Source organism: Ranitomeya variabilis, chromosome 2 (genome assembly GCF_051348905.1).
Source record: "Ranitomeya variabilis isolate aRanVar5 chromosome 2, aRanVar5.hap1, whole genome shotgun sequence".
Classification (NCBI taxonomy): Eukaryota; Metazoa; Chordata; class Amphibia; order Anura; family Dendrobatidae; genus Ranitomeya; species Ranitomeya variabilis.
The window spans coordinates 540,087,803-540,115,541 of record NC_135233.1 but is presented as its reverse complement, the minus strand read 5'-3'; the positions used below and the strand labels follow the sequence as shown (position 1 = coordinate 540,115,541).

Genomic DNA, 27,739 nt, shown 5'->3' with positions numbered 1-27,739 from the left:
CAGATTTTCTTCTGGAGAACACTATGTGAAATTTCTGCTTTTAGTTCAACTTAATGTTTTTTGAGTCTTTTCTCAAAAGCATCCGCTTTCAACCATCCTTTCCATATTCTGCTAATTTCAGCTAAGTTGCTGATCTGGCAGTCTGACGCTACCTCGCTATGATTGTTGGTATCCTGGAAGGAGGGTGAAAGCACACATGCCCACAAAAGTTTGTGAAAATGCCCAGCAGAGATTTCAGATATAATGCTCCAAAAGCAACAAATGTGAATATTTCTGCAATAGTGACACAGCGAAAAACTTAAGAGGAGCAGAATCTGGGGAGCTCAAGGGAATTAAAGTTAATCTGTTCACTTCCCTACATTTATCCAAAATATTAGGGATAAAAGAAGAATAGAACACTGTAGAAGCACCCTGATTTAATGAGGATTGGGGCTATGAAACTAATTTGAGTAGTATCTACTTCTTCAATTCAAAGCTTTAGGGCACGAGCCGTATCTGGATTACAATGCCTGGACTTGACAGTTGGTCTTCTGACACAAACTTACGGACTCCATAGGCACAAATGATGCTGTAAGTTTGGGAAGGGAGATCTATGGTCAGTCCGGACATTGCGATCTGTATACTGATTGATGGATTTCTTAAAGAAGTATGACAGATACTGACTCAGATTTTTGTGGCTTATTTAATCTGCTGTATTATATAAGCATACAGAAAATGTAGCCATACCTGGTTAAGAGCTTAGTGGGATTATTTACTGGAATCAAGTGGTCATAAACCGTTACCTGGGGGTGGAGGTGGAAATGGAGATGGATATTCACAAAACCAAATAAAAATGGTAGAAGCTACCGGTTGAAAATGCCTTAGAGTGTACTAACAAGTTAGGCCCAACAGCTTTGAGTGAGGATGAGGAAGCATTGTGTTGGACCGTCCCCAACCAATCTGAGATCGCAAGAATAGGTCCTCAAAATACTGTGGGCAAAAAAGGAAAAACCAGCACCAGGTGATTGCCATAAAAATTCAAATTTTGTCTTTTAATTAATCTATTGTTTGTAAAAAGATAAAAACATGAATGTCAAGGGGCGAACGTCCCCCTCACGCCTGACACCTTTCGGACTTTGTCCTTACTCATAGGCATCTAAGGGTATGTGCACACGTTGCGGGTTCTGAAAAGTCCACAGGTAAAACGCCCTTTACCAGGAGTTTTTGTGCGGATTTCGCCTGTTTTTTTACACCTGCAGATTCCAATTATGGAACAGGTGTAAACGCTGCGGAATCTGCTCAAAGAATTGACATGCTGCGGAAAATAAACTGCAGTGTTTCTGCGTGGTATTTTCCGCAGCATGTGTACAGCGGATTTGGTTTTCCATAGTTTAACATGCTACTGTAAAATGCAAGGAAAACTGTTGCAGATCCGCAGCATCAAAAATGCTGTGGATCCGCAGGCAAATCCGCAACGTGTGCACAAGCCCTCAAAATACAATGAGCATGCAAAGTTTATAGCACATACACACACAAACCCAACCCCACATGTGAAAATAAATACGAAACCGATGGACCAATCATTATATGGTGGAATCAACCTTCAAATCTTTGTCTAAAATAAGAAAGCAGAATTTCAAGCATGTGGCAAACAAATATGGTTCTATCAAATATTCCTCTTATCATTACTAAACAAAAATAAAACTATTAGTTGACACATATTCAAATACTTGAATACTTGCGATGTCAATAAAGAGTGCACTATTGCGATTGTGATACAATGTATGCACCAGTAAGGATATTTATCTCAATTCCCTACATGAGAAAAAAAAAAACTATTTGCACACTCCATGAAAGTTCACAAAATGTACACACTTGATATTATATCTACGTCTGTTAAGTTTAAATAGAATTATTTAATGTGCATGTAAGAACCTGTTCCCCTTTTCACTGTTAGTTTTTCCCCTTCTCCCATGTTGATCAAAATACTATGACTGAATAGCTCTTTTAATATATGTAATGCTATCCTGAAGCCATGATCTGTTGGTGGCTCTGTAGGACTATAGGTTTAGGGAAGTATTTCCAACTTTCTAGATATGTATGTGATGTAGTATAGTTGTATTTAAATACTTCCTGATCGCCATCTTTCCTGGTTTCAGTAACTTTCAGGTCCTCTTCTAAGTCATGTGACTTCAAATAAGATTAGCCAACTCACTTAGTGGTTTTAGTGGCCTGGAAATCACTTTCACAATCTAAGTCTATTGAGCTTTTGTCTGAGTCTTGGTAGGCTTACAGAGGTGGAAGTATCATTTCTCCATAGTCCCCATGTGAGCCCGTGAAAGACGGTCATATGATCTAGAAGAGGACCGGAGCAATGCTGGAAACCAGGGAAGACGGCAATTAGTAAGTTTTATTAAAATATTATACTACACTGCATACTGATTTTAAAAGGTTTTTGATTTATTTTTTATGGGAGTATGTCTTTAAATAATAAAAAAAAAAATTTTAGTTTACCTCTAGTATAGGGAGATCTCGAGGTATTATATCACTAGCTATGTAAATTGCAATTATGCTTCTATTATCTATTAAAAATCTTATCTATTTAGGTTACTTAACGTGTGAAAAAGGCAACGTATGTCCTGTATTCCGTTGAAAAAATTGAAAGAATTCTAAAACATGACTTGACCCCCTTCCTCATTAGGATGTTGATTCGCCTCTACAGGCAGTAAATGCCAGCTACATTCCATATCTGAGCTCCTGCGGCTGACCTTTTGGATGCTTTTGTCCGTTTCGGACAGCAGCATCTAAATGGTGCAGATGCCATCTGTATGACATCAGTTTTGATTTTTGAGTCCATGTTGTCATACAATTTATTAGAAGAGGTACCATACAGTGTATTTAAAGACAGGGAAAATAAATCTAAGTGTGAAAAAATGCAACTTAACCATTTTTAGGAGAGTTTTGTTTATTGTGCAACTAATATGACTTGGATATGGTGGGTGCAGCAACCAAAAGATTGCATTTTTTTAATCACATTTATTATCTGGATTAAATTATTTTATATTTTGATAGGTCAGATTATTACAGATGTAGCAACGCCAAATATCTGGGACCTTTATGGCATAACCAAATATTCTATAGATGCCTTGTGCTGCTGGTGTTGCAGAGGCACGTGCAACGGTTCTGTCCATTGAATAGAATGGGTCTACCAAAAATTCACCAATATGCTGGAAACGTCAACCATTTTAATGGAGAGCCACAAATAAGTATACACTTCTCCATTCAGATGACTGGGCCCCAATCTCGATACCATGGCCAATCTTGTCATAGTTTATTGCCATAGGCTTGAAGATGAATCTGTCTTGGGTGCATTTGACATATGTTTCTCTCTTTAGGTGTACATTGTTCCTTCAGCTGCCATATTTCATTCTAATAATGACCATGAAGATTCAACTTCTAAATTGAACAATATGCGAGTCTACGGAACGATCTTTCTTACCTTGATGGCAATTGTTGTATGTGTTGGAGTGAAATATGTCAACAAATTTGCCTCTGTGTTTCTGGCATGTGTGGTCCTCTCCATTTTGGCCATCTATGCAGGCTCCATCAAGTCTATTTTTGACCCACCGTGGTTTCCGTAAGTAAATAATTAACTTAAATGACTTGCATAGAGATTTAGTACTCTGAAGCAAAGATGACCAAAGGTTTAAAGGGAATCTGTCACATACTTTTTCGTATATAAGCTTCGGCCACTGCCATCCGGGGCTTATTTACAGCATTCTGTAATGCTGTAGATAAGCCCCCGATGTAACTTGAAAGATAAGAAAGACAAGTTAGATTATACTCACCTTGTGACCCATTTACCAAAGTATCTCTGGTTTGTTAAAAAGATGTCATTTTGTGGCAAAAGCAATGTTAAAGTGAACCTGTCATCTGCCAAGTACATATTATCTCAAACACTTCAGCGTTTCAGAGAAAATATTCTTTGAAGTTCTTGCCTGCGACAATAGTTGTTTAAAGCAGCATAAATTCGATGACCGGTTTCCTCTAACATTGCCTTGGCACATCACATGACCTTCCCCCCCATCCCCTCCATTGTGGATTTTGCACGTTCCTACTGTATGACACAGAATGTAATCTATACCATATGGACTGGATTGAATTGTCAATTTGTAAAGAAAGACAACATACTTATTTGATATCTGGAATAAGATAGTAGATTAGATGTAAGTGGACTGAGCATTCCAGGAGTTGAAACAGATCTGTAGGTAGCAGAGCAGTTCTAGCTGAGGGATAATTTTATTTTTTAAGTAATGGGTTTATGACTGTGTTTGAAGGGACAGGGAAAGATACCAGAAAAAAACATTTAAAGATTTGTTAGGTGGACAGTGACAGGTGGGGAGAGGGGTATGGGGTCTCTGGTGCTGGAGATTAAGCGAGGAGTCTGGTAACTTATTCTCTGACTGATTTAAAGGTGGAAGTGACATGCGGGAGGGAAAGAGAGTCCATTCTGTTAGGGGTTTAGAGAGAAGTTCCTTTCTGATATGGGTTAATGGATGGAGAGATGATGATGAGTGGTGGAGTAAGCTTATCTGGGAAGTAGAAAGGCTGACTTATATGTTCTGAGCATAAACTTATATTGGATGAAGTCTTAAGCAAAAACTGAACCAATTACACCACATACGCATAAAGCTAGGCCTACAATACTTCCTATTAAACACAAATATAAAAAAAGGTTTGTTTTTCTGCTGAATTATATGCAAAACTCGCAGGTCCGCAGCTGACTTAGGCTACTTTCACACTAGCGTCGTTTGGCCTCTGTCGCAATGCGTCGTTTTGGAGAAAAAACGCATCCTGCAAAAGTGGTTGCAGGATGCGTTTTTTCTCCATTGACTTGCATTAGCGACGCATTGCGACGGATTGCCACACGTCGCATCCGTCATGCGACGGATGCGTCTTGTTTTGGCGGATTGTCGGCACAAAAAACGCTACATGTAACGTTTTTTTGTGCGTCGTGTCCGCCATTTCCGACCGCGCATGCGCGGCCGGAACTCTGCCCCCTCCTCCCCGGACCTTACAATGGGGCAGCAGATGCGTTGAAAAACTGCATCCGCTGCCCCCCGTTGTGCGGCGCTTTCAACGCTAGCGTCGTTTCGTCGGCACGTCGCTAGTGTGAAAGTAGCCTTAGGAGTTGAAGAGCGGAATGATTTTTTGCAGGGAAAAGAGACTTCATGTTTGTATATAGAGCAGAGAAAAGAGAAGAATTTAGTGGGTATGAAGGCAAAATGAGCAATTGTAAGCACACAGTGGTATATAATATGATGACTGCAATATATTAAGAGGATAAAACCTTTGATGGGAGTGCTTCTTGAACTCTTGGCTTTCTGTGTTTAATTTTGACAGTCTCCACAGATAATTTGTTTGAAATATATAAATGTCCCTAGAAATTAATTTTTTTTTCAAGTTTCTTATCTCTTTTGGCTTATTTGAGACCCTGAACAGACGTGCTTTAGCTGCTCCTCATAAGTTGTGGCACTTGGCAGCGGTGGACATTATTACCTGTTTTATTTGCATTACCTGTGGAGCAGTTTGATATATTTAGAAGTCATGTTTAGCTTACACACAATTTGCTCTATGCATTTTCTAAGAGTCGCCTTCCTTGTGCAGTGGTTTCGGGGTCGCATACCTTGTGGAATGGTATCGGGGTCACGTATCATGTAGGATGGTGTCGGGGTCACGCAATTTGTCGGATGGTGTCTGGGTCATGCACCTTGTAGGATGGTGTCAGGGTCACGTGCCTTGTAGGATGGTGTCTGGGTCATGCACCTTGTAGGATGGTGTCAGGGTCACGCACCTAGTAGGATGGTGTCAGGGTCATGCACCTTGTAGGATGGTGTCAGGGTCACGTGCCTTGTAGGATGGTGTCTGGGTCATGCACCTTGTAGGATGGTGTCAGGGTCACGCACCTAGTAGGATGGTGTCATGGTCACGTATCATGTAGGATGGTGTCGGGGTCACTTACCTTGTTGGATGGTGTCAGGGTCACGCACCTAGTAGTATGGTGTCAGGGTCACGTATCATGTAGGATGGTGTCGGGGTCACGCACCTTGTCGGATGGTGTCGGGGTCACGCACCTTGTCGGATGGTGTTGGGGTCACGCACCTTGTCTGATGGTGTTGGGGTCACGTACCTTGTAGGATTGTGTCAGGGTCACGTACCTTATAGGATGGTGTCAGGGTCACGTACCTTGTAGGATGGTGTCAGGGTCACGTACCTTGTAGGATGGTGTCAGGGTCACGTACCTTGTAGGATGGTGTCAGGGTCACATACCTTGTATGATGGTGTCAGGGTTACATACCTTGTAGGATAGTGTCAGGGTTAAGGCTCCTAATACCTTCTAGGGAGTAAATCCTACTGTCGGCCTCCCTTTAAAACTACACCCATTTTTCTATTAGTGGTGAGAATACACAAAACCGCCAAACAGTCTTTCAACTTTTGTCCGGTTTAACATCGTGTTTTATACCCATGTCAGTGGTCCATTTCGGATCATGTCTGAAGCCCTGTAAAAATGGATCCGGGCGTATTTGTTGAGTCATTGACTGTAATGATGCAGATGGAGTAACAAAATTTTTCTGACGTATCTTCCTATTTGAATCAGGCATGAAACTGCAATAGACAACGTCTTGCTGCCTGCCTCAGATAGGCGTATGAATATGAAATGAACATAGACTTAAACATTAAGCTAAATAATATGTTTTGCAAAAATGAAACCCCACTGGACCCGATTCAATTAACTGTTTTCGCAGGGCTTGGTCTTTTTAAATGTTCTAAGCCCAATTTTCCCTTATTAAAAGATACGTATTTTGCTTTAGGAATGCACATAGAATTATATATACTGTATGAAAATCCTGTACTCAATAGGACCATTAATGTATGACTAACATTTTCTTTTACTTTCCTTTTTTTCTTAATGAGGCTAATTGATTTTAGTTTGTTTCCACACAGTGTATTTATACTGTGTGGTGTTATACTAAGTGTTGTGTCTCTTTTTCATTTCAATAGCATTTGTGTGCTGGGAAACCGAACCCTCGCCAGAGACCAGTTTAATTTATGTGCCAAGACCGTGAATGTAGATAATGTGACAGTGGCAACTAAGTTGTCTGAACTGTTCTGCGGGTCTACAAATTTCTCAAGTGGCTCGTGTGATGAGTATTTTCTTCATAACAATGTCAGTGAAATCTCTGGCATTCCTGGAGCGGCCAGTGGCATCTTGTCAGGTGAATATGAATAATACCTTGTCTTAGTGTATCAGATTTGTGCTTTTTGTTTGTAATCTTGAACGTCTTCGTTAAGATCATAGTTTGACTATGGAGGTAAAGGGAGGATAATAAAAGTTATTTATATCTAAAAATCTGTATACAATTTTTAATTTAAAATGATAGAAATGTATTTACATTGGGATATCCTTTAAACCTTTCAATATTTTGGCCTTTTTCTTAACCCTTTAGCCTTCATGCCACTTTTCATTGACGTAACCTATAAGCTCCTAATTTATACCTTAAAAAAAAAAAAAGAAAAAAAATCCTATAAGGCTTATGTTTAAACACCTTGCAGATTTGGTCAATACTTAGCATTAGTATTTTGATGCCAAAACCAAAGTCAAAAGTTAAACATGGGAAATATATTTGGTTTTAACCCCTTAGTGACAGAGCCAATTTGGTACTTAATGACCGAGCCAATTTTTACAATTCTGACCACTGTCACTTTATGAGGTTATAACTCTGGAACGCTTTATCGGATCCTGCTGATTCTGAGATTGTTTTTTCGTGACATGTTGTACTTCAAGTTAGTGGTAACATTTCTTCGATATTACTTGCGATTACTTATGAAAAAAATGGAAATATGGCGAAAATTTTTAAAATTTTGAAATTTTCAAACTGTGTATTTTTATGCCCTTAAATCAGAGAGATATGTCACAAAAAATAGTTAATAAATAACATTTCTCACATGTCTACTTTACATCAGCACAATTTTGGAAACAATTTTTTTTTTGTTAGGGAGTTATAAGGGTTAAAAGTTGACCAGCAATTTCTCATTTTTACAACACCATGTTTTTTTTAGGGACCACATCACCTTTGAAGTGATTTTGAGGGGTCTATATGATAGAAAATAACCAAGTGTGACACCATTCTAAAAACTGCACCCCTCAAGCTGCTCAAAACCACATTCAAGAAGTTTATTAACCCTTTACGTTCTTCACAGGAACTAAAACAATGTGGAAGAAAAAAATGAACATTTAACTTTTTTTTGCAAACATTTTACTTCAGAACCATTTTTTTTAATTTTCACAAGTGTAAAAACAGAAATTTAACCACAAATTTTGTTGTGCAATTTTTCCTGAGTACGCCGATACCCCATATGTGGAGACAAACCACTGTTTGGGCGCACCGCAGAGCTTGGAAGTGAAGGAGCACCGTTTGACTGTTTCAATGCAGAATTGGCTGGAATTGAGATCGGACGCCATGTCGCGTTTGGAGAGCCCCTAATGTGCCTAAACAGTGGAAACACCCCACAAGTGACACCATTTTGGAAACTAGACCCCCCAAGGAACTTATCTAGATGTGTGGTGAGCACTTTGAACCCCCAAGTGCTTCACAGAAGTTTATAACGTAGAGCCGTGAAAATAAAAAATCGCATTTGTTTTCACAAAAATGATTTTTTCGCCCACAAATTCTTATTTTCACAAGGGTAACAGGAGAAATTAGACCACAAAAGTTGTTGTGCAATTTCTCCTGAGTACGTCGATACCCCATATATGGGGGTAAACCACTGTTTGGGCGCACCGCAGAGCTTGGAAGAGAAGGAGTGTCGTTTTACTTTTTCAATGTAGAATTGGCTGGAATTGAGATCGGACGCCATGTCACGTTTGGAGAGCCGCTGATGTGCCTAAACAGTGGAGACCCCCCACATATGACAGCATTTTGGAAACTAGACCCCTTAAGGAACTTATCTAGATGTGTGGTGAGCACTTTAAACCCCCAGGTGCTTCACAGAAGTTTATAACGTAGAGCCGTGAAAATAAAAAAATCGCATTTTTTCTACAAAAATGATCTTTTTACCAAGGGTAACAGGAGAAAATGGACCCCAGAAGTTGTTGTACAATTTGTCTTGAGTACGCCGACACCCCATATGTGGGGGTAAACCACTGTTTGGGCGCATGGCTGAGCTCGGAAGCAAAGGAGCGCCATTTGACTTTTCAATGCAAAATTGACTGGAATTTAGATCGGACGCCATGTCGCGTTTGGAGAGCCCCTGATGTGCCTAAACAGTAGAAACCCCCCAAAAGTGACCCCATTTTAGAAACTAGACCCCCCAAGGAACTTATCTAGATGTGTAGTGAGAACTTTGAATGCCCAAGTGCATCACAGAAGTTTATAATGCAGAGTCGTGAAAATAAAAAATATATATTTTTTAACAATAAAGATTTTTTAGCCCTCAAGTTTTTATTTTCACAAGGGTAACAAGAGAAATTGGACCCCAAAAGTTGTTGTCCAATTTGTCCTGAGTATGCTGGTACCCCATATGTGGGGGTAAACCACTGTTTGGGCGCACGGCAGAGCTCGGAAGGGAAGGAGCGCCATTTTGGAATGCAGACTTTGATAGAATTGTCTGCGGGCGTTATGTTGCGTTTGCAGACCCCTAATGTACCTAAACAGTAGAAACCCCCAACAAGTGACCCCATTTTGGAAAATAGACCCCCCAAGGAACTTATCTAGATATGTGGTGAGAACTTTGAATGCCCAAGTGCTTCACAGAAGTTTATAATGCAGAGTAGTGAAAATAAAAAATATTTTTTTTCCCACAAAAAAGATTTTTTTAGCCTCCAAATTTTTATTTTCACAAAGGTAACAAGAGAAATTGGATGCCAATATTTGTTCTCCAATTTGTCCTGAGTATTCTGGTACCCCATATGTGGGGGTAAACCACTGTTTTGGCACACGGCAGAGCTCGGAAGAGAAGGAGCGCCATTTTGGAATTCAGACTTTGATAGAATTGTCTGTGGGTGTTATGTTGCGTTTGCAGAGCCCCTGATGTACCTAAACAGTAGAAACCCCCACAAGTGACCAAAGTTTGGAAACTAGACCCCCTAAGGAACTTATCTAGATATGTAGTGAGAACTTTGAAAGCTCAAGTGCTTCACAGAAGTTTATAATGCAGAGTAGTGAAAATAAAAAAATATTTTTTTTTCCAACGAAAAAGATTTTAGCCCCCAAGTTTTTATTTTCACAAGGGTAACAGGAGAAATTGGACCCCAAAAGTTGTTGTCCAATTTATCCCGAGTACGCTGATGCCCCATATGTGGGGGTAAACCACTGTTTGGGCGCACGGCAGAGCTCAGAAGGGAGGGAGTACCATTTGACTTTTTTAGCACAAAATTGGCTGTCGTGTTTGGAGACCCCCTGATGTACCTAAACAGTGGAAACCCCCAAATTATAACTCCAACCCTAACTCCAACACACCCCTAACCCTAATCTCAACCCGATCCATAATCCTAATCACAACCCTAACGATAATCACAACCCTAACCCCAAAACAGCCCTAATCTCAACCCTAACCATAACCCTAATCAAAACCCTAAATCCAACACACCCCTAACCCTAATCCTAAACGTAACCCTAATCCCAACCCTAATCCCAAACGTAACACTAATCCCAACCCTAATCCAAACCCTAACCCTAATCCCAACTCTAACCCTAACTTTAGCCCCAACCCTAACCATAACTTTAGCCCCCGTCGTCACAAAAAAAGTTCAATGTAACCTTTTTTTTGTACGTCGCGTCCGCCATTTCCGCGCATGCGTGGCCGTAACTCTGCCCCCTCCTCCCCAGGACATAGACTGGGCAGCGGATGCGTTGAAAAACTGCATCCGCTGCCCACGTTGTGCACAATTTTCACAACGTGCGTCGGTACGTCGGGCCGACGCATTGCGACCGCCCCGTACCGACGCAAGTGTGAAAGAAGCCTAAGGCTACTTTCACACTAGCGTCGTACTCAGCCCATCGCAGTGTGTCGGGCCGACGTACCGACGCTAGCGTTGTAAGCGCCGCACAACGGGTGCAGCGGATGCTGTTTTTTCAACGCATCCGCTGCCCCATTGTGAGGTGCGGGGGGGCGGAGTTCCGGCCACGCATGCGCGGTCGGAAATGGCGGACACGTCGCACAAAAAAGTTACATGTAGCTTTTTTTGTGCAGACGGTCCGCCAAAGCACGACGCATCCGTCGCACGACGGATGCGACGTGGCAATCCGTCGCAATGCGTTGCTAATGCAAGCCAATGGAGAAAAAACGCATCCTGCAAGCACTTTTGCAGGATGCGTTTTTTCTCCAACGACGCATTGCGACGGAAGCCAAAAAACGCTAGTGTGAAAGTAGCCTAACCCTAACCCTAGCCCTAACCCTAAATTTAGCCCCAACCCTAACCCTAACCCTAACTCTAACCCTAACCCTAACCCGAACCCTAATTTTAGCCCCAACTCGTCTTCTCCTGCCGGCCGGCAGATGGCAGCAGATGGCGGGCACACTGCGCATGCGCCCGCCATGATGAAAAAGCCGGCTGGCAGGAGAAGACAGAAGAGGACCCAGGGACACCGGGTGAGTATGTTAGGGTCCCCGAATCCCCCTATTTCTCTGTCCTCTGATGTGCGATCACATCAGAGGACAGAGAATTACAGATCGCTTTTTTTTTTTTTTTTTGCGGTCGCCGGTAAACTGTTAATTACCGGCGATCGCAAAACAGGGGTCGGTGCAAACAGACCCCGATCATGTTCTTTGGGGTCTCGGCTACCCCCGGCAGCCGAGACCCCAAAGATCTGCCGGGTGCCGGGCGCACTGCGCGTGCGCCCGCCATTTTTTCCCTGAAAAAAGATGGCGGCGCCCATGGGGAGACACGAGGAGCACCGGGGGAGGTAGGTAAGTATCGGGGGGCTATTGGGGGCCATCGGGGACCACATTTCTCTGTCCTCCGATGTGCGATCACATCGGAGGACAGAGAAATTAAACGGCAAATCGCGTTTTTTTTTTTTGTTGCGACCGCCGGTAAACGGTTAATTACCGGCGATCGCAACTCGGGGGTCGGTAAAAACCCCCTGAATCATGTTCTCTGGGGTCTCGGCTACCCTCGGCAACCGAGACCCCAGAGAAAATCCGACTCTGGGGGGCGCTATTCACTTTTTCCACAGCGCCGTTAATTAACGGCGCTGTGGTTTAAGTACCCTTAGCGGCCGCCGTTAAAAGGCGTATCGGCGGTCGTTAAGGGGTTAAAATACTTCTACTGAGCCTAATAGCCAGGTATATTCTTTCTTTTGGTCATGCTTGATTTAGAGCTTTCATTTACCCCCCCACATCCGATAACTGGTTCGCTGTTATCTACTCCTCAAAAACATTTCTAGAATTCAACCTTTTCTTACTTTCGACTCTGCAAAAACTTACTGTTGCTCTTATTCATTCTTGTCTGGACTATTGTAACTCTCTACTAATAGGTTTCCCTCTTACCAAACTCTCCCCTCTCCAATCTGTCCTGAATGCTGCAGCCAAGATCATATTCCTCACCAACCGTTATTCCGATGCTTCTACCTTGAACCAGTCATTGCACTGGTTACCCATCCACTCCAGAGTTCAATATAAACATATCACTCTCACCCACAAAGCACTCCATGGTTCAGCACCACCCTACATGTCCTCCCAAATCTCAGTCTACCACCCTACCCTTGCCCTCCGTTCTGCTACTGACCTAAGGTTAACATCCTCAATAATCAGACCCTCCAACTTTTGTCTCCAAGACTTCTCGATTGTTGCGCCAATTCTCTGGAATGCACTAACCAGGATAATTTGATTAATCCCCAATCCCCACAGTTTTACGCTTGCCCTAAAAACGCATTTCTTAAGACTAGCCTACCTCCTCAACACATTTATCTAACTATCCCTGTGTTGCCCATTAAAAATTTTCTTCATAATGAGGATCCTTGTATCATCTGTTTTTATGCATTTAATAGCCCTCTGTTTCTGTACTTATACACATGCTCGTTGGTAACCAGTTCATGCAGCATAACTTGAACACCTGATTTGCTTACATTACGGCTGGTCAGAACAATGAAAGCAATTGTTACTATCCGCCTTTTGTGTCTCCCCTTTTAACTCATTGATTATAAGCTTGCAAGAAGGGCCCTCAATCCTCTTGGTATCTGTTGTTTTATATGATTATGGTTATTCTGTAATGTCTTTTATTGTCTGTACAAGTCCCCTCTAAAATGTAAAATGCTGCAGAACATGTTGGCGCTATAGCAATAAAATTATGAAAATAGACACCTGGCACATTGACATTGCCACGTGTCACAGACAGTTCTTTAAAAACTATAAAAAGGCGTCTTCTTTTTCATCTAACTGGAGCCCTTAAGCTCTGAGGTGTAAAAAAAAAATAAAATAAAAAGCATAAACTGCACTTCACTCACACATCCGGTATCCAACTACCTTGCTGGTCTGTTGCAGCTGTAATGTCACATCAATAGTTGCAGCCAATCACTTAAGGTACCTTCACACTGAACAACTTAATAACGATAGCGATCCGTGACGTTGCAGCGTCCTGGATAGCGATATCGTTGTGTTTGACACGCAGCAGCGATCAGGATCCTGCTGTGATATCGTTGGTCGGAGCTAGAAGGCCAGCACCTTATTTCGTCGCTGGATCACGCGCTGACATCGCTGGATCCGTGTGTGTGACGCGGATTCAGCAATGTCTTCACTGGTAACCAGGGTAAACATCGGGTTACTAAGCGCAGGGCCGCGCTTAGTAACCCGATATTTACCCTGGTTACCATTGTAAATGTAAAAAAAACCAAACACTACATACTTACATTCCGGTGTCTGTCGCGTCCGCTTCCCTGCACTGTGTCAGCGCCGGCCGGCCATAAAGCAGAGCACAGCGGTGACGTCACCGCTCTGCTTTAGGGCCGGCGCTTACACAGTGCAGGGAAGCAGACGCCGGGGGACGCGACAGACACCGGAATGTAAGTATGTAGTGTTTGTGTTTTGTTACATTCACACTGGTAACCAGGGTAAACATCGGGTTACTAAGCGTGGCCCTGCGCTTAATAACCCGATGTTTACCCTGGTTACCCGGGGACTTCGGCATCGTTGGTCGCTGGAGAGCTGTCTGTGTGACAGCTCTCCAGCGACCACACAACGACGAAACAGCGACTCTGCAGCGATCGGCATCGTTGTCTATATCGCTGCAGCGTCGCTTAATGTGACAGTACCTTTACCTCAGAGGTTCATGGCTTCTATATCGGCCCCAGACCCCGGCGAGTGGGGGGAGGGGAATCTAATTTATTTTTACTTTTAACTCAGCCTGAGGGCTAAAGTTTGTTGAAATGGGGCTATCCCTTTAACATTCACAGCGAGGTTTCTAAAATGTAGAACTATATATACAGTGTTTTAAAAAATAATTTGAGTTTGTGGTCTTGAAATTGTGGCTGTGCCATATTGGTCTTCCTGAAGACTTCAATAGATTTTTCTTAATGCAGACCAATAATATCAAAAATGCAGAAAGCCTTCTAAAAATTTAAAGTTGAAGATATGCAGAATTCATACACCGCACTTATCTGGTCTCTATCTGGTTGCACATATTTTGACATACAATCCTGGTCATTGTTATTGGCACCCATGATGTTTAAGTACATTATGTGAAATATCTCATGAAAAAAAATGTATCAAGTGAAACCGTTTTTTGTATAGAACACTTGTGTTAAATACAAAAAAAAGCAAATTATAAACCATAATTTAAAACAAATCTCTGTAACTTTGTCACAATAGTGAAGACAAAGGAGCTGTCTGAGGACTTCAGAACTGCTATTAGCAAACCCAAGACTTCCAAAGGGTATAAGGCCATCTCCAAAGACCTTTTGTGGAGATCCGCTACCCGAAACCACATGGACTAAGGACTGTCCCACCGACTGCCCTCTCTATTTTTACGGTGGGCGTAACAATACTCAGGCAACACAGGGTGAGGGTAAAACAGTGTGGCAATATTTTATTGAACCACATAAAAGACCGATAACACATAGAGCAGTCCCAGCAAAATACCCAAGATGGTGCACATTAGAGTCTCGCCCTTCCGCTAACTCACCAGGATAATAGCAGCTGTTACTGAAGATTTTCCAGGGCCGACTACCCCATCTGTTGCATGCACACAGAGAGGAGGTAACAAGCATAAGAATATGACAGTCCATTGAGATACAAGTCCAGTTGACAGGAGGGTCACAACCTTACTTCGTCTTTCAGGGCCGACTACCCCACCTGTGGCATGCACAGGTATTGGAGGGTAAGGACAATCATAGGAAGATGACAGTCCATTCAGGTACAAGGCCAGTTGACCAGAGGGTCACAACCTGGCTTATCCGAACTATCCATGGTGCCAGGTGACCAGCGGGTCCCATTCCTGGTTCAGCGATGGTCAGTGGAGCAGATCTGTATTTTTCCAGCTGGGGCCAAGGTCCTCAAAGCTGGCATCCTGCATAATGATAAATCTATGTTGTCTTGGCTGCTGTTTCGTCTCAGGTCCTTTGGATGTTTGGATGTCTTGACTGAATCTCTGTCTCTCTCTCTTACAGAGGCATAAAACCTCTTTTAATGGATAACAAATGTCTTTCAATCCAGCATTCACAAACAGTTGGAAGAATGGTGATGACCAACTCGCATTGTTTGTTTGATTATGTAATCTATTTGCATAGTTTTTCCTCCTCTGTTGTAAAAGTCAATAAACTATCTGGCCTGGACATTGTGTAATTAGCATATTAGCAAATATCGCTAGTCATCCAGAATAAGAGCACAATGTGTTACAACAAATTGTCTACTTAAAAGTCAATATTACAGGCTTACACGAACAAAAGTCTGTTTTCTGGAAAAACCAGAAAGAGACAAATTCAAAAGTCAACATATACATAACAGTTTTTTCTTTCTGGCTTGCTGAAAAAAGACATCTGGTTAATTAAGATACAATGCTGAGTCTCCACACCTTTGTATCCCAGTTTCAACAGTGCACAATGTTAAGAAGTTTGCCAAGCATGGTACAGTGAAGAAACCTCCCCAGACATGGGGAAACAGGAAAATTGACAAGAGATGTCTTTGAAGGTTGGTGCGAAAGGAGGAAAAAAACACCACATCACCCAAAGAACTGAAGGCCAGCCTGGAACAGTCTGGGGTCATGGTTTCAACAAGTATCATATGCTGCACACTAAATTAATCAGAGCTTTATTGGGCTAAGGCCAATGAAGAAACCATTGCTGAAGAAAAGACGTAAAAAGGAACTCCTGATCTTTGCCCAAGAGAACCTTGACAAACCACAATCCTGCCTGGAAAATGTCCTGTGGACAGATAAAAAAAAATATTTTTTTTTTGGCAATGCAAAGCAACAGTTTGTTTACAGATGACACAATGAGGCTTATAACGAAACAAACATCCTACCACCAGTTAAGCATGCTGGAGGATCCATAATACTGTGGGGTTGCTTTGCTGCATCTAGTACTGGAGGCCTTGACCACATCACAGGAATTATGAAATTAGAGAATTATCAGGAGATTTTAGAAGAAAATGTCCTACAGAGTGTAAGAAAAGATCATGTGTCCTCCAGCAAAATAATGACCCAAAGCACACATCCAAAAGTAGACAGGAATGGTTGAAGAAGGAAAAAAAATAACTGTTCTAAAATGGCTAGCAATGAGTTCTGACCTCAGTCCCATTTAAAATCTTTCGGGTGAGCTGAAATCTGCCATTGGGAAAAAGAACCCTGCAAGCATTAAAGAGCTTAAACAAACTGCAAAGAAGAGTGGGAGAAAATACCAGCTGATAAGTGCAAGAAGCTTATTGATGGCTGCAAGAAACATTTGGAGTCTGTCATCAATGCCAAAGGGTGTGCAGCCAACTATTAATTAGGGGTGCCTTTATTGCTGCACATGCTGTTTATTCTGTTTCTTCTTTAAAATTGCAACATGCATGTTGAAAAACAATGTTTTGTTGTATTACTTTGGACTACTAATGATAAAATCCTGAGGATATAACTTTGTACAATATCTTCAGAAATAAATGGAAATGTACCAGTCTATGAAATAAATAAAAGGTGCTAATAATGGTGAGCAGCACTGTAAGTAAGTAGTAGAACTGAATAGTCCAAAAATATCTACAATCCATATTCCAGTAAACAAGTGACAGGAATAGATGCGGAGGTTGATTGGATTAGATATTTGTCCTCTGACTCCTTCCCAAATATAAAAAATTGTTGTAAACAACGATCTTTATTTATTCGGACTCCCATGACGGCACCACGAGAGAGGGGATCCTGTTATGGACCTGGTGGTTAGGTGCACCAGAAATGACCTGATAGTTAAACACGGAATCGGGACGAGCTCTGGGGAAATGGGAACTCTGCTGACCGCAAACCCTTCTCCTATCAACACAACTAGAAATAGCCGTGGAGCGTGCCTAACTCTGCCTAGATGCCTCTTCACAGCCTAAGAGCTAACTTCCCCTAAAGAAAGGAAACAAAGCCTCACTTGCCTCAGAGAAATTTCCCCAAAGGTAAAAGCAGCCCCCCACAAGTATTGACTGTGAGATAAGAGGAAATCACAAACACAGGATGAAATAGGTTTTAGCAAAGAGAGGCCAGTCTAACTAAACAGATTGAGGACAGAAAAGAGATCTTTGCGGTCAACACAAAAAGCTACAAAAACCACGCAGAGTGTGCAAAAAATACCCCCACACCGACTCACGATGCGGTGGTGCCACTCTGCACCCCCAGAGCTTCCAGCTAGCCAGATAGTTTCATGATAGCAAGCTGGACTAAAACTTAGCAAGAAAAACCATATGTATCAAATGAACAAGCAGGAACTTAGCTTGTGCTGGAGTAGACAGATCCACAGAAAGATCCAGGAGAGATCTGAACAGGTACTAGAACATTGACAGCTGGCATGGAGTAACGATCTGACTGGAGTTAAATAGAAAATCCAGCCTAGCCCCAAACGAGGGCAGCTGGAGAAGGAATCTCAGAACCAGCAGCTCCACTCACAGCCACCAGAGGGAGTCCACGGATAGAACTCACCGAAGTACCATTCATGACTACAGGAGGGAGCTCGAGAACGGAATTCACAACAGGATCCGCCCATTAGGAACAGGAAACCTACAGATACAAAAGGGCGGCACCTCTCCCACATATCAGTTGGTTTCCTGTTCCTAAAGGGACTGGATCCTACAGAAAAACCTTAGGAATCCCAGGCCGGCCGGTTCAGGTAGCGGGGGGGGGGGGGGGGGGGTCTCCTACCTCGGCCGGTGTGGAGTTCCTGAAGTGCTCACGGTGGTCCTGGCAGGGCTGCACGGTGGTTCCATATTCAGCAGGGAGCAGTCACCAGCGGTGTTTTGTCTCCAGAACCAGCACGGGGTAAGTATTTCCGGTCCCCCTTCCTCATGAGTGCCATGCTGGCTCTGTTGGGGCGGCGGCATCATGGTGGCGCCACCTGGGGGTGTAGCTGGCTCCGTCGGCATCCCACGTTGCTTGCAGCGCTGACAGGAAAGTGCTGCGGGCTGGGGTGACGTCGGTAGGCGGAGCCGGCGGTTACTTCCGGGTTTGCTGGGGTTCTGCGCATGCGCAGTTACTCCAAGATGGCGGCGCCCACCGGAGAATGGCATGCCGCTCACCCTCAAGCCCTGGGGCGGTCTCCTGCAACTGGGGAGGGGTGGATAATATACCGGAAGGAGCGCTGAGCATATCTGCTGACCAGATGAGGGGCTATATAATGGCGCTCCAGGTGTGTTTCCTTGATTCTGGCCTCCAGTTATCAAGGATGGAGTCTGATCTGGATCAGCAGCCTCTGCTGCTGGAAGAAGTATCACAGAAGCCCAAGAAAAAGGAACACGATAAAAGGAGCGATGGATCTGGCCGCAAAAGCTCATCCAGACAGGGGTCTGAAGCATCAGCCAGAAAGGATCCCCCTCGTACTCCGGTATCTCTCTGGTTTTGGGCAACCACTGGTAAGTGATCTTCGAGAAAGTTCACCCAGTGACTGGTCTCCCCTCGTATGTTTTGTTAAATGGGAAGAAGAGCGTCAGTAAAGCGAAACATAGGGAATGTGCCATCTGCGGGGTTCCCTTACCTCACTCATGCCCTAAAAAACTATGTGATCCCTGTATCCAGCAGACGGTGAGGTATTGGAAAGGGGGAGGGGATAACGGCATTAGATCTATTTAGTGTAGACTGCCTTACTTGCCCCCTCAGGTAGCGGAAGAAGCCTCTTCTATTGCGGCCAGCCTGAAGGAAATGGTCAGGATGGAGATTAAACAGTCCATTAAAGACCTATCACATGCAGGAAGCTCTAGGCAAAAAGCCCAGTGGATATCCAATTCGTCTGTGGACGAAGACAAGGATGAAATCTACGGCGATTCGGCTGCATCATCCTCCTCTTCGGATGAAGACGCTGCCCGTTTCTGCTTACCCCTGGAAAGGATAGATAAATTAGTAAAAGCAGTCAGAGGAACAATGGGTATAACAGAACCCAGGCCTTAATTATCCAAGGACGACATGATGTTCAGTGGACTAGAACAAAAGAAGCGTAGAGTTTTCCCTTTAAATAAAAAAAATACAGCAACTTATCAACAGTGAGTAAAAAAAAACGGAGAAAAAAAGATTCCTTGCCACCAGCACAGAAGCGTAGGTATCCCTTTGATGACCCGACAGTCAGCAATTGGGAAAAAAGCCCCCAAATTAGATGCGACGATTGCCAAAGTGGCAAAACGAGCGCCTCTCCCATTTGAGGATATGGGAGCCCTCAAAGACCCTCTGGACAGGAAGGTGGACACCTTTCTAAAGGGTACCTGGGAGATGGCGGCAGGCTCCTTAAGACCTGCGGTGGCATCGACCTGTACTGCAAGGTCAATGATGGTTTGGCTGGACCAATTAGAGACCCAGTTGAAACAGGGGGCCTCTAGAGACTCTATACTAGCAGCGTTACTAGTAATTCAGGAGGGGGCTGGTTTTTTGTCAGACGCTTCCATTGATTCTGTTAAGTTGGCAGCTAGAGCAGCAGGACTCTCCAATGCCGCTAGAAGAGCCCTATGGTTAAAATGCTGGCCGTGGGATATGCAAGCAAGAGCAAAGCTCTGTGCTATCCCTTGCAAGGGAGAATATTTATTTGGGCCCACCTTGGACGAACTCCTGGAGAAAGCAGGGGATGACAAAAAGAAATTTCCTAATTTATTTGGGTCATATCGTCGTCCCTTCAACAAAAGGAAGTTCAATCGGGGAAGGAAGCGCACCTTCTCATGGGTTAGAGATCGGTCCAGGTGGGATGATAGGAGGAAACGAGGTACAGGATTCATGTTCCGCCGTTGTTCGAGAGAGAGAAAAAAACCAGACCAATGACTAGCAAAACTAGTGGGGGGGAGATTGTTACACTTTACTGCAGAGTGGTTGAAAATTACAAATAGTGTTTGGATACAAAACACTATATTCCAGGGACTCAAACTCGAGTTTATTCGTACCCCACGGGATAAATTTAAGCTAACCCCCTTAGGGTACGTGTCCATGGTCAGACACAGAGCTGCAGCGTCAAACACGCAGCATCCAGATGTACAGCATAGTGGAGGGGATTTTATGAAATCCCATGTCCACTATGCGTGGAAACACGCATCCGACTTCCCTGCGACTCCGGACATGCTGCGCGTCTTTTCAGATCGCAGCATGTCCGTTTACCTTGCGGGGACGCTGCGTCCCCGCAAGGCATAACACGGGGCCCTATGGCGAGGGGTGCAATGATCCCGGATGTGTACAATGAACACATCCGGCATCATCACGTCCCAGAAGGGGGCGGGGCTTAGCGCCGAGCGGCTTCGCCGCTCCGTCGATACCGCCGGCCATCCTGAATGTGGACACGCACCCTTACGGTCTTCTCCCTCTGAACAATCTGCTTTAGAAGACGAAGTGACGACTTTGTTCTAAAAACGTTCTGATAGAGGTCCCACACTCTGAAAGAGAAAAGGGGTTTTACTCTCCCCTATTCTTGATTCAAAAACCTGACAAAACTTATAGGACTATTACAAATCTTAGAGGTCTCAATAGATTTTTGGTCAAGCATACTTTCAAAATGGAGTCCATCAACTCAACAATAAAAATGCTTTTTCACAACTGTTTCATAGTAGTAGTGGACTTAAAAGATGCCTATTATTATGTACCCATTAATGCAGATTTCCAACAATACCTAAGGGTAGCGGTATTAATGGGGGGAACGATTAGACATTTTCAGTACAGAGCACTTCCTATCCCCTATTTAGATGATTTCCTCGTCGTTGGGAATTCAGTACATCACTGCCTGTCACAATTGGAGAGATTACTAAGACTAAATTGGAACACCTAGGGTGGGTCATAAACTACGAAAAATCTAGGTTACAGCCCCTAAATATTCAAAAAATGTTGGGGTTAATATTGAATTCGAAAACACAAGTGTCTTCTCCCTATAGAGAAATTAGAACATATTCAAAGTCATGTCTTAAAACCAATTAATACGCCCTCTATGACGCTTCGACAAGCCATGTCCCTACTCGGGTCCCTTACATCATGCAGACCAGCGGTTAGATGGGCTCAATTTCATACCAGATCCCTGCGAAAAGAAGTCTTGTTCCATGACAGAGTTTTGGGGCGCGTTAAATAAAAAATTAACGTTGGGATCAATAACACTAGAATCCCTTAGATGGTGGCTAAATAAAGAAAATTTATCAGCGGGAGTTCCCTGGATAGCAGATATTACTCGGGTAATAACCACAGATGCTAGCTCTTCAGGGTGGGGAGCCTACATGGAGGACATGGTGGTCCAGTGGTAATGGGAACCCTTCACAACATCCTCATCCAATCAAGGGAATTATTGGCTGTTGAATTAGGCTAGGTTCCCATTGCGTTAAAGCAACCCGTTTAGCGCTAAGCGCTAGCGGATTGCGCTAACGCAATGTCTTTTAAGGGGTCGCGTTAAACGTCCCCTCTAGCGCAGATCCCCGATCTGCGAGAGCGGGGAACGGACCTCGGGCGCACCGCGGACGCTGCAAGCAGCGTCCGAGGCACGCTACAAGCAGCGTCCGAGGCACGCTACAAGAGAACGGCACATCACTAGCGCGTGCCGAAAATGACACGCGCTAGCAATGCGCTTTAACATTGCTGGCAATGGGAGGGCTAACGGACGCGTTGCACGGCGTTAATTTCGCCGTGCAACGCTGTCCATTAGCGCTCACACTAAAACGCAATGGGAACCTAGCCTTAGCTGTTAAATTCCTCATATATCTGCAGGGCCAGCACGTCGGAATCCTATCGGACAACCGAGTTGCAGTCACTCATATAAACCGTCAAGGGGGAACACATTCCGAGGCCCTAATGCAGATCACGGATCGCCTGTTTCAAACGGCAGAGACAAATTTTCGATCTTTGACGGCTCTTCACATCAAAGGGAAAGAAAATGTAACAGCAGATTTCCTCAGCCGCAATACACTAAAACAAGGAGAATGGTCTCTCAACAAGGACGTTTTCAATCATATCGTCCGCAGATGGGGTCAGCCAGTGGTGGATCTGTTTGCCACCAGAGGCAACAAAAAAGTGGATAGTTTCTGCTCACTGAATCCCAGAGAGAATCCTATGGCGGTGGACACATTTCTAATAAAGTGGGATTTTATTCGGACTCCCATGACAGCACTACGATAGAGGGGATCCGCCTTTAAGGAACAGGAAACCTACAGATACAAAAAGGGCGGCGGTTCCTCTCCCATGCGTCAGTAGACCAGTACATAAAGACAGAACGGTTCCGTGGGATCTAAATTTAGTTCTGTCCTCTCTAACAAAACCCCCCTTTGAACCTCTACTAGATGCCTCGATCAAAATGTTGACCCTTAAGACAGCCTTCTTGATTGCCATAACCTCAGCTCGCAGGTTAGGGGATATCCAGGCGCTTTCCAGACTTCCCCCATACACAGAAATTTTGTCAGACCCGGGTAGTCCTTAGGCCAGACCCAGCATATCTGCCGAAGGTAGCGACACGTTTTCATAGATCACAGGAGATAGTTTTGCCATCCTTTATTCCTAATCCTTCTAATCCTTAACGTACCGTCACACTCAGCGACGCTGCGGCGATCTAGACAACGAGACGACCTAAACTAGATCGCTGGAGCGTCGCTGTTTAGGTTGCTGTAGAGACGTCAAACACAGCAACTCCAGAACGATGCAGGAGCGATCCAGTGACGTAACGGCGACTCACTTCTCGTTCTCTCTGGTTGTTAGCTCCATGTCTAACATTGCTGGCGTCGTTGCTTTTGATGTCAAACATGACGATACACGCCGACCTGGCGACGAAATAAAGTTCTGGACTTCTAGCTCCGACCAGCGATGGCACAGCGGGATCCAGATCGCTGCTGCGTGTCAAACATAACGAGATCGCTATCCAGGACGCTGCAACGTCACGGATTGTTGTCGTTCTCGTTGCAAAGTTGCTGAGTGTGACGATACCTTAAAGAACAAGAACTTCATACGTTAGATGTTAGGAGATCTCTTCTACAGTATAAATGTAAAGAAGGGGGACAGCACCACAGCAGTTGTGAAAAAAGAACCACTTGTTTATTCCACCTCTTGCTCTTCTACAGTATATCTTGGTCACCAATAATTGGAAGAAAGATAATGCACTGCTTCTCTCCTTCCAAGGTCCGAGCAAAGGGTGTAGAGTATCAAAATATACACTAGCTAAATGGATTAGGGAAGCTCTCTTTTACCCTTCGCCACGACAGCACCCCTCATGAGAGAGAGGGATCCGCCCCATAGGAACAGGAAACCTACAGAATAAAAGGAGGCGGTCCCCTCTCCTCCTCAGTTTAGGTTTCCTGCTCCTACAGGGACCCGGCTTACCTACAGATGAAGAGGATCCCTGGGCCATGCACCCGCCTGCGCCGGTGTCTGAGGGAATGGCAGGGGCTGCGGTTCCAGAAGCAGCGGCGGGGGAGCCCCTGCTTGCAGCCTCCCCCCTCGTCTGGCCAAACATCCACGGTCCGGGTCCGGTCACCGTGGGTCCGCCCGGCACCGTGAGGATGCGCGCGCTGCAACGGCCGGCTTAATACTTCTGGCCGCCGCATGGTTAGTGAGAGCGGCGCGTCTAACCCGGAAGTCACTGGAGCACTTCCGGGTTGGTCCGAGGAGGCAGGAGAATGGGCGGCAGATTTAAAAATGCAGCGCTAGCGTCAGGCCGGTGTGTGTAAGACGGCTTCACCGGCCGACGAAGCGCACCTGCCCGCAGTGCAACAGCGTTCTCCCAGCAAGGAGAGAAGCGCTAGGAGCAGCACAAAGAGTGGTGGTCGACCTCCAGAGAAGGGATCTACCACCAAACGAAATCCGCCTCCTGTCAGCTTCACTGGGTGCGTTTTTGAAAGAGTCTCTTCCTATATGCTGATATATGTTCCTCCTGTATCCTTCCTCTAGACTAAGAAAAGGACACACAAGTCCAAGCACAAAGAATGTGCTTTATGTACGCAGCCCCTCCCGGATGATTACGCTAAAAAACTGTGTTCGGAGTGTATCATGCAAACCTTACGGCAGGAAAATATAATGACTCCATCAGATGTCAGAGCCATAATCCGGGAAGAAATGCAGGGTTTGGCGCAGACAAGTAGCGCCAGTACCCGTCAGCTTAGCAGGTCCCGATCTCCAGTTAGTTCGGAGTCAGAGGATGTACGTATATAACTGAAGGGGGGCTTTGTCTTCCCAACAGCAGTGTGGACAACTTAATAAAATCTGTCAGGAGCACGATGGGGTGCTCAGATGAAAAGGAAAAGAAATCGGCTCAGGACATAATGTTCGCGGGGCTAGGACAGAGGAAACGTAGATCCTTCCCCGTCATACAAACCATTAAGGAAATTATTAAAAAGGAGTGGGATAAGCAAAACAGAGGTTTCCTACCATCATCCTCTAAAAGACGCTATCCCTTCAGCGACGAGGAGCTGAATTCCTGGTCAAAGGTGCCGAAGGTTGATGCCGCTTGTAGCCTCCACAACCAAGCAGTCGGTCCTACCAGTGGAGGATTCAGGGGTCCTGACAGACCTGCTGAACCGTAAGGCAGAAGCTTTACTAAAAAGGTCATGGGAAGCCAACACGGGGGCGTTCAGGCCCGCCATATCTAGTACCTGCACTGCAAGGTCACTACTAGTGTGGATGGAGCAACTGGAGGAACAGATTAGAGGTAGAACCTGGAGAGAGTCAATCCTGCCGAAATTCCCTCTAATTAAAGAAGCAGTAGCATTCCTGGCTGATGCCTCCGTGGATTCGCTACGTCTTGCAGCCAGGTCAGCCGGCCTAGTGAACACAGCCCGGCGAGCACTCTGGCTAAAAAACTGGAAAGGGGACGCACAGGCCAAAGCAAAACTTTGTGCGATCCCCTGCCAGGGTGAGTTCCTTTTTGGAAAAACGCTGAATGAACTCCTGAATAAAGCAGGAGAAAGGAAGAAAGGCTTCCCTAACCAGTATCTTCCATCTTAAAGGAGAGCCTTCAGAAGACGCCCCTATACCAGGAACAAGCCGTTCGAACAAAGGGAGCGATGGGAGTCGAAGGACCCGAAGCAAAAAGGTGCCTTTTTTAGCGGGTCCCATAATCCGAAGCGCAAATACCGCTAACCAGGAAGTGGGCGGCAGAATAAAATTCTTCCTTCCCAAATGGGAACAAATAACATCCAGCCAGTGGATTCTGGACATTGTGCAATACGGCCTAAAATTGGAATTTGACCGAATCCCTTGGGATTCCTTTATAGTAACATCACCAAAAGGTCAAAACCAACAAAAGGCTCTGGAATCAGAGATCCTATCTCTTCTATCTAAAAAAGTCCTGATAGAAGTTCCCCAGGATCAAGAAGGGAAGGGGTTCTATTCCCCTTTATTCTTGATCAATAAGCCAGATGGTTCATTTAGAACCATCATAAATCTCAAAAGATTAAATTCCTTCCTGCGTAATCATACCTTCAAAATGGAATCCATTAGTTCTACCATAAAACTCTTATTTCCTAGGTGTGTCATGGCCGGAATAGACTTAAAAGATGCCTATTATCATCTTCCCATACATGCCGAACATCAGCAGTACCTAAGGGTAGCAGTCACCCTGGAGGGACAGGTTCGTCACTTTCAGTATGTAGCAATGCCATTTGGGCTTTCCATGGCTCCCCGCGTCTTCACTAAGGTGATACTAGAAGTGATGGCTCATCTACGCCAACAAGATACCTTGATAATACCCTACCTAGATGACTTTCTAGTAGTAGGAAGCTATACTTCAGTGTAAAACTCGTTTATCTAATACTATCTCGTCCCTACGGGAGTTAGGTTGGATCGTCAACTTCGAAAAATCCCGGCTGAATCCAGAAACCGTTCAGAAATTTCTAGGAATCCAGCTAGACTCCGCAAGTCAGAAATGCTTCCTTCCTCAGTCAAAAAGACTGACTATACAATCAAGGGTATCAGACGCAATACTCAACCCCTACATGACACTAAGGAAAGCCATGTCCTTACTGGGGTCATTATCATCATGTATCCCTGCTGTACCATGGGCACAATTTCATACTCGTCAATTGCAGTATGAAGTATTGTCGGCTCAGGGAAAAGACGGATTTCTAGAAAGTAGAATAACTCTTTCCAAAGATGTCTTAGAATCACTATCCTGGTGGCTAGACATGGACCACCTCTCGGGGTGTGCCATGGATAATAGACCCGTCTAAAATAATTACCACCGACGCCAGCCCTATTGGGTGGGGAGCACATATGGAAGACAGTCTGGCCCAAAATACTTGGGACCAGGCAGTATTGACATGTTCCTCCAACTGGAAGGAGTTAAAAGCAGTAGAATATGCCTTAAATCATTTTCTTCCGCAGATTCATGGAGCAAATGTAAGAATTTACTCGGACAATTCCACCACAGTGGCATATGTGAACCGTCAGGGTGGTACAAGGTCAGGAAGTCTAATGACCATAGCTGCAGACATCTTTCAGCTGGCAGAGACTCATCTAACATCCCTAACAGCCCTGCACATCAGAGGTGTAGAGAACATCAGGGCAGACTACCTCAGCCGAAATGAGTTACGTCATGGGGAATGGACCTTAAACAAATCCATATTCAGAATGATAACAGAATCATGGGGGATACCACAAATCGACCTATTTGCCACAAGAGACAACCGGCAAGTAAAAAGGTTCGCTTCCTTAAACACCATGGATCACCCAGATATGTTGGACTCTCTCCACCATCCTTGGAGGTTCAGACTGGCATACGCCTTTTCTCCGATGTCTCTGATTCCTCTAGTGATCAGAAAGATCAGGAGGGAACAAGCAAGAGTAATCCTCATTGCACCATTCTGGCCGAAAAGACCATGGTTCTCTTGTCTCCAGACCATGTGCCTATTGCGATCCATGGATTCTCCCATCAGACAAGGAGCTGCTGTCCCAAGGCCCCTTTTTCCACCCGCAAGTGAAAGGTCTTCACTTGACGGCGTGGAATTTGAGAGGCAACTATTAAGTTTAAGAGGGTTCTCAGCAAAACTAGTAAACACCCTCTTATTGAGCAGAAAAAGATCTACCACCCTAATATATAGTAGGGTATGGAATAAATTTTTAGACTTTTACACGGTACCGTTCACTAAGCAAGTTCCAGTCACACCTATTCTAGAG

General features: G+C 44.4%; 1 protein-coding gene and 1 long non-coding RNA gene across 4 annotated transcripts in view; one reads left to right on the top strand and one right to left on the bottom strand.

Annotated features, from left to right (window-relative positions):
• The window catches only part of SLC12A4 (solute carrier family 12 member 4), a 474,963-nt gene that overhangs the window by 169,372 nt on the left and 277,852 nt on the right, over window positions 1–27,739 (top strand). For all 3 annotated transcript variants that reach the window (XM_077288127.1, XM_077288128.1, XM_077288129.1), the window contains 2 exons: window positions 3,375–3,616; window positions 7,042–7,256. In XM_077288127.1, the coding sequence (XP_077144242.1) occupies window positions 3,375–3,616; window positions 7,042–7,256 (457 nt within the window). The remainder of the gene's footprint in view (window positions 1–3,374; window positions 3,617–7,041; window positions 7,257–27,739) is intronic.
• The window catches only part of LOC143807002 (uncharacterized), a 174,408-nt gene that overhangs the window by 88,314 nt on the left and 58,355 nt on the right, over window positions 1–27,739 (bottom strand). The gene's annotated exons all lie outside the window — the stretch shown is intronic.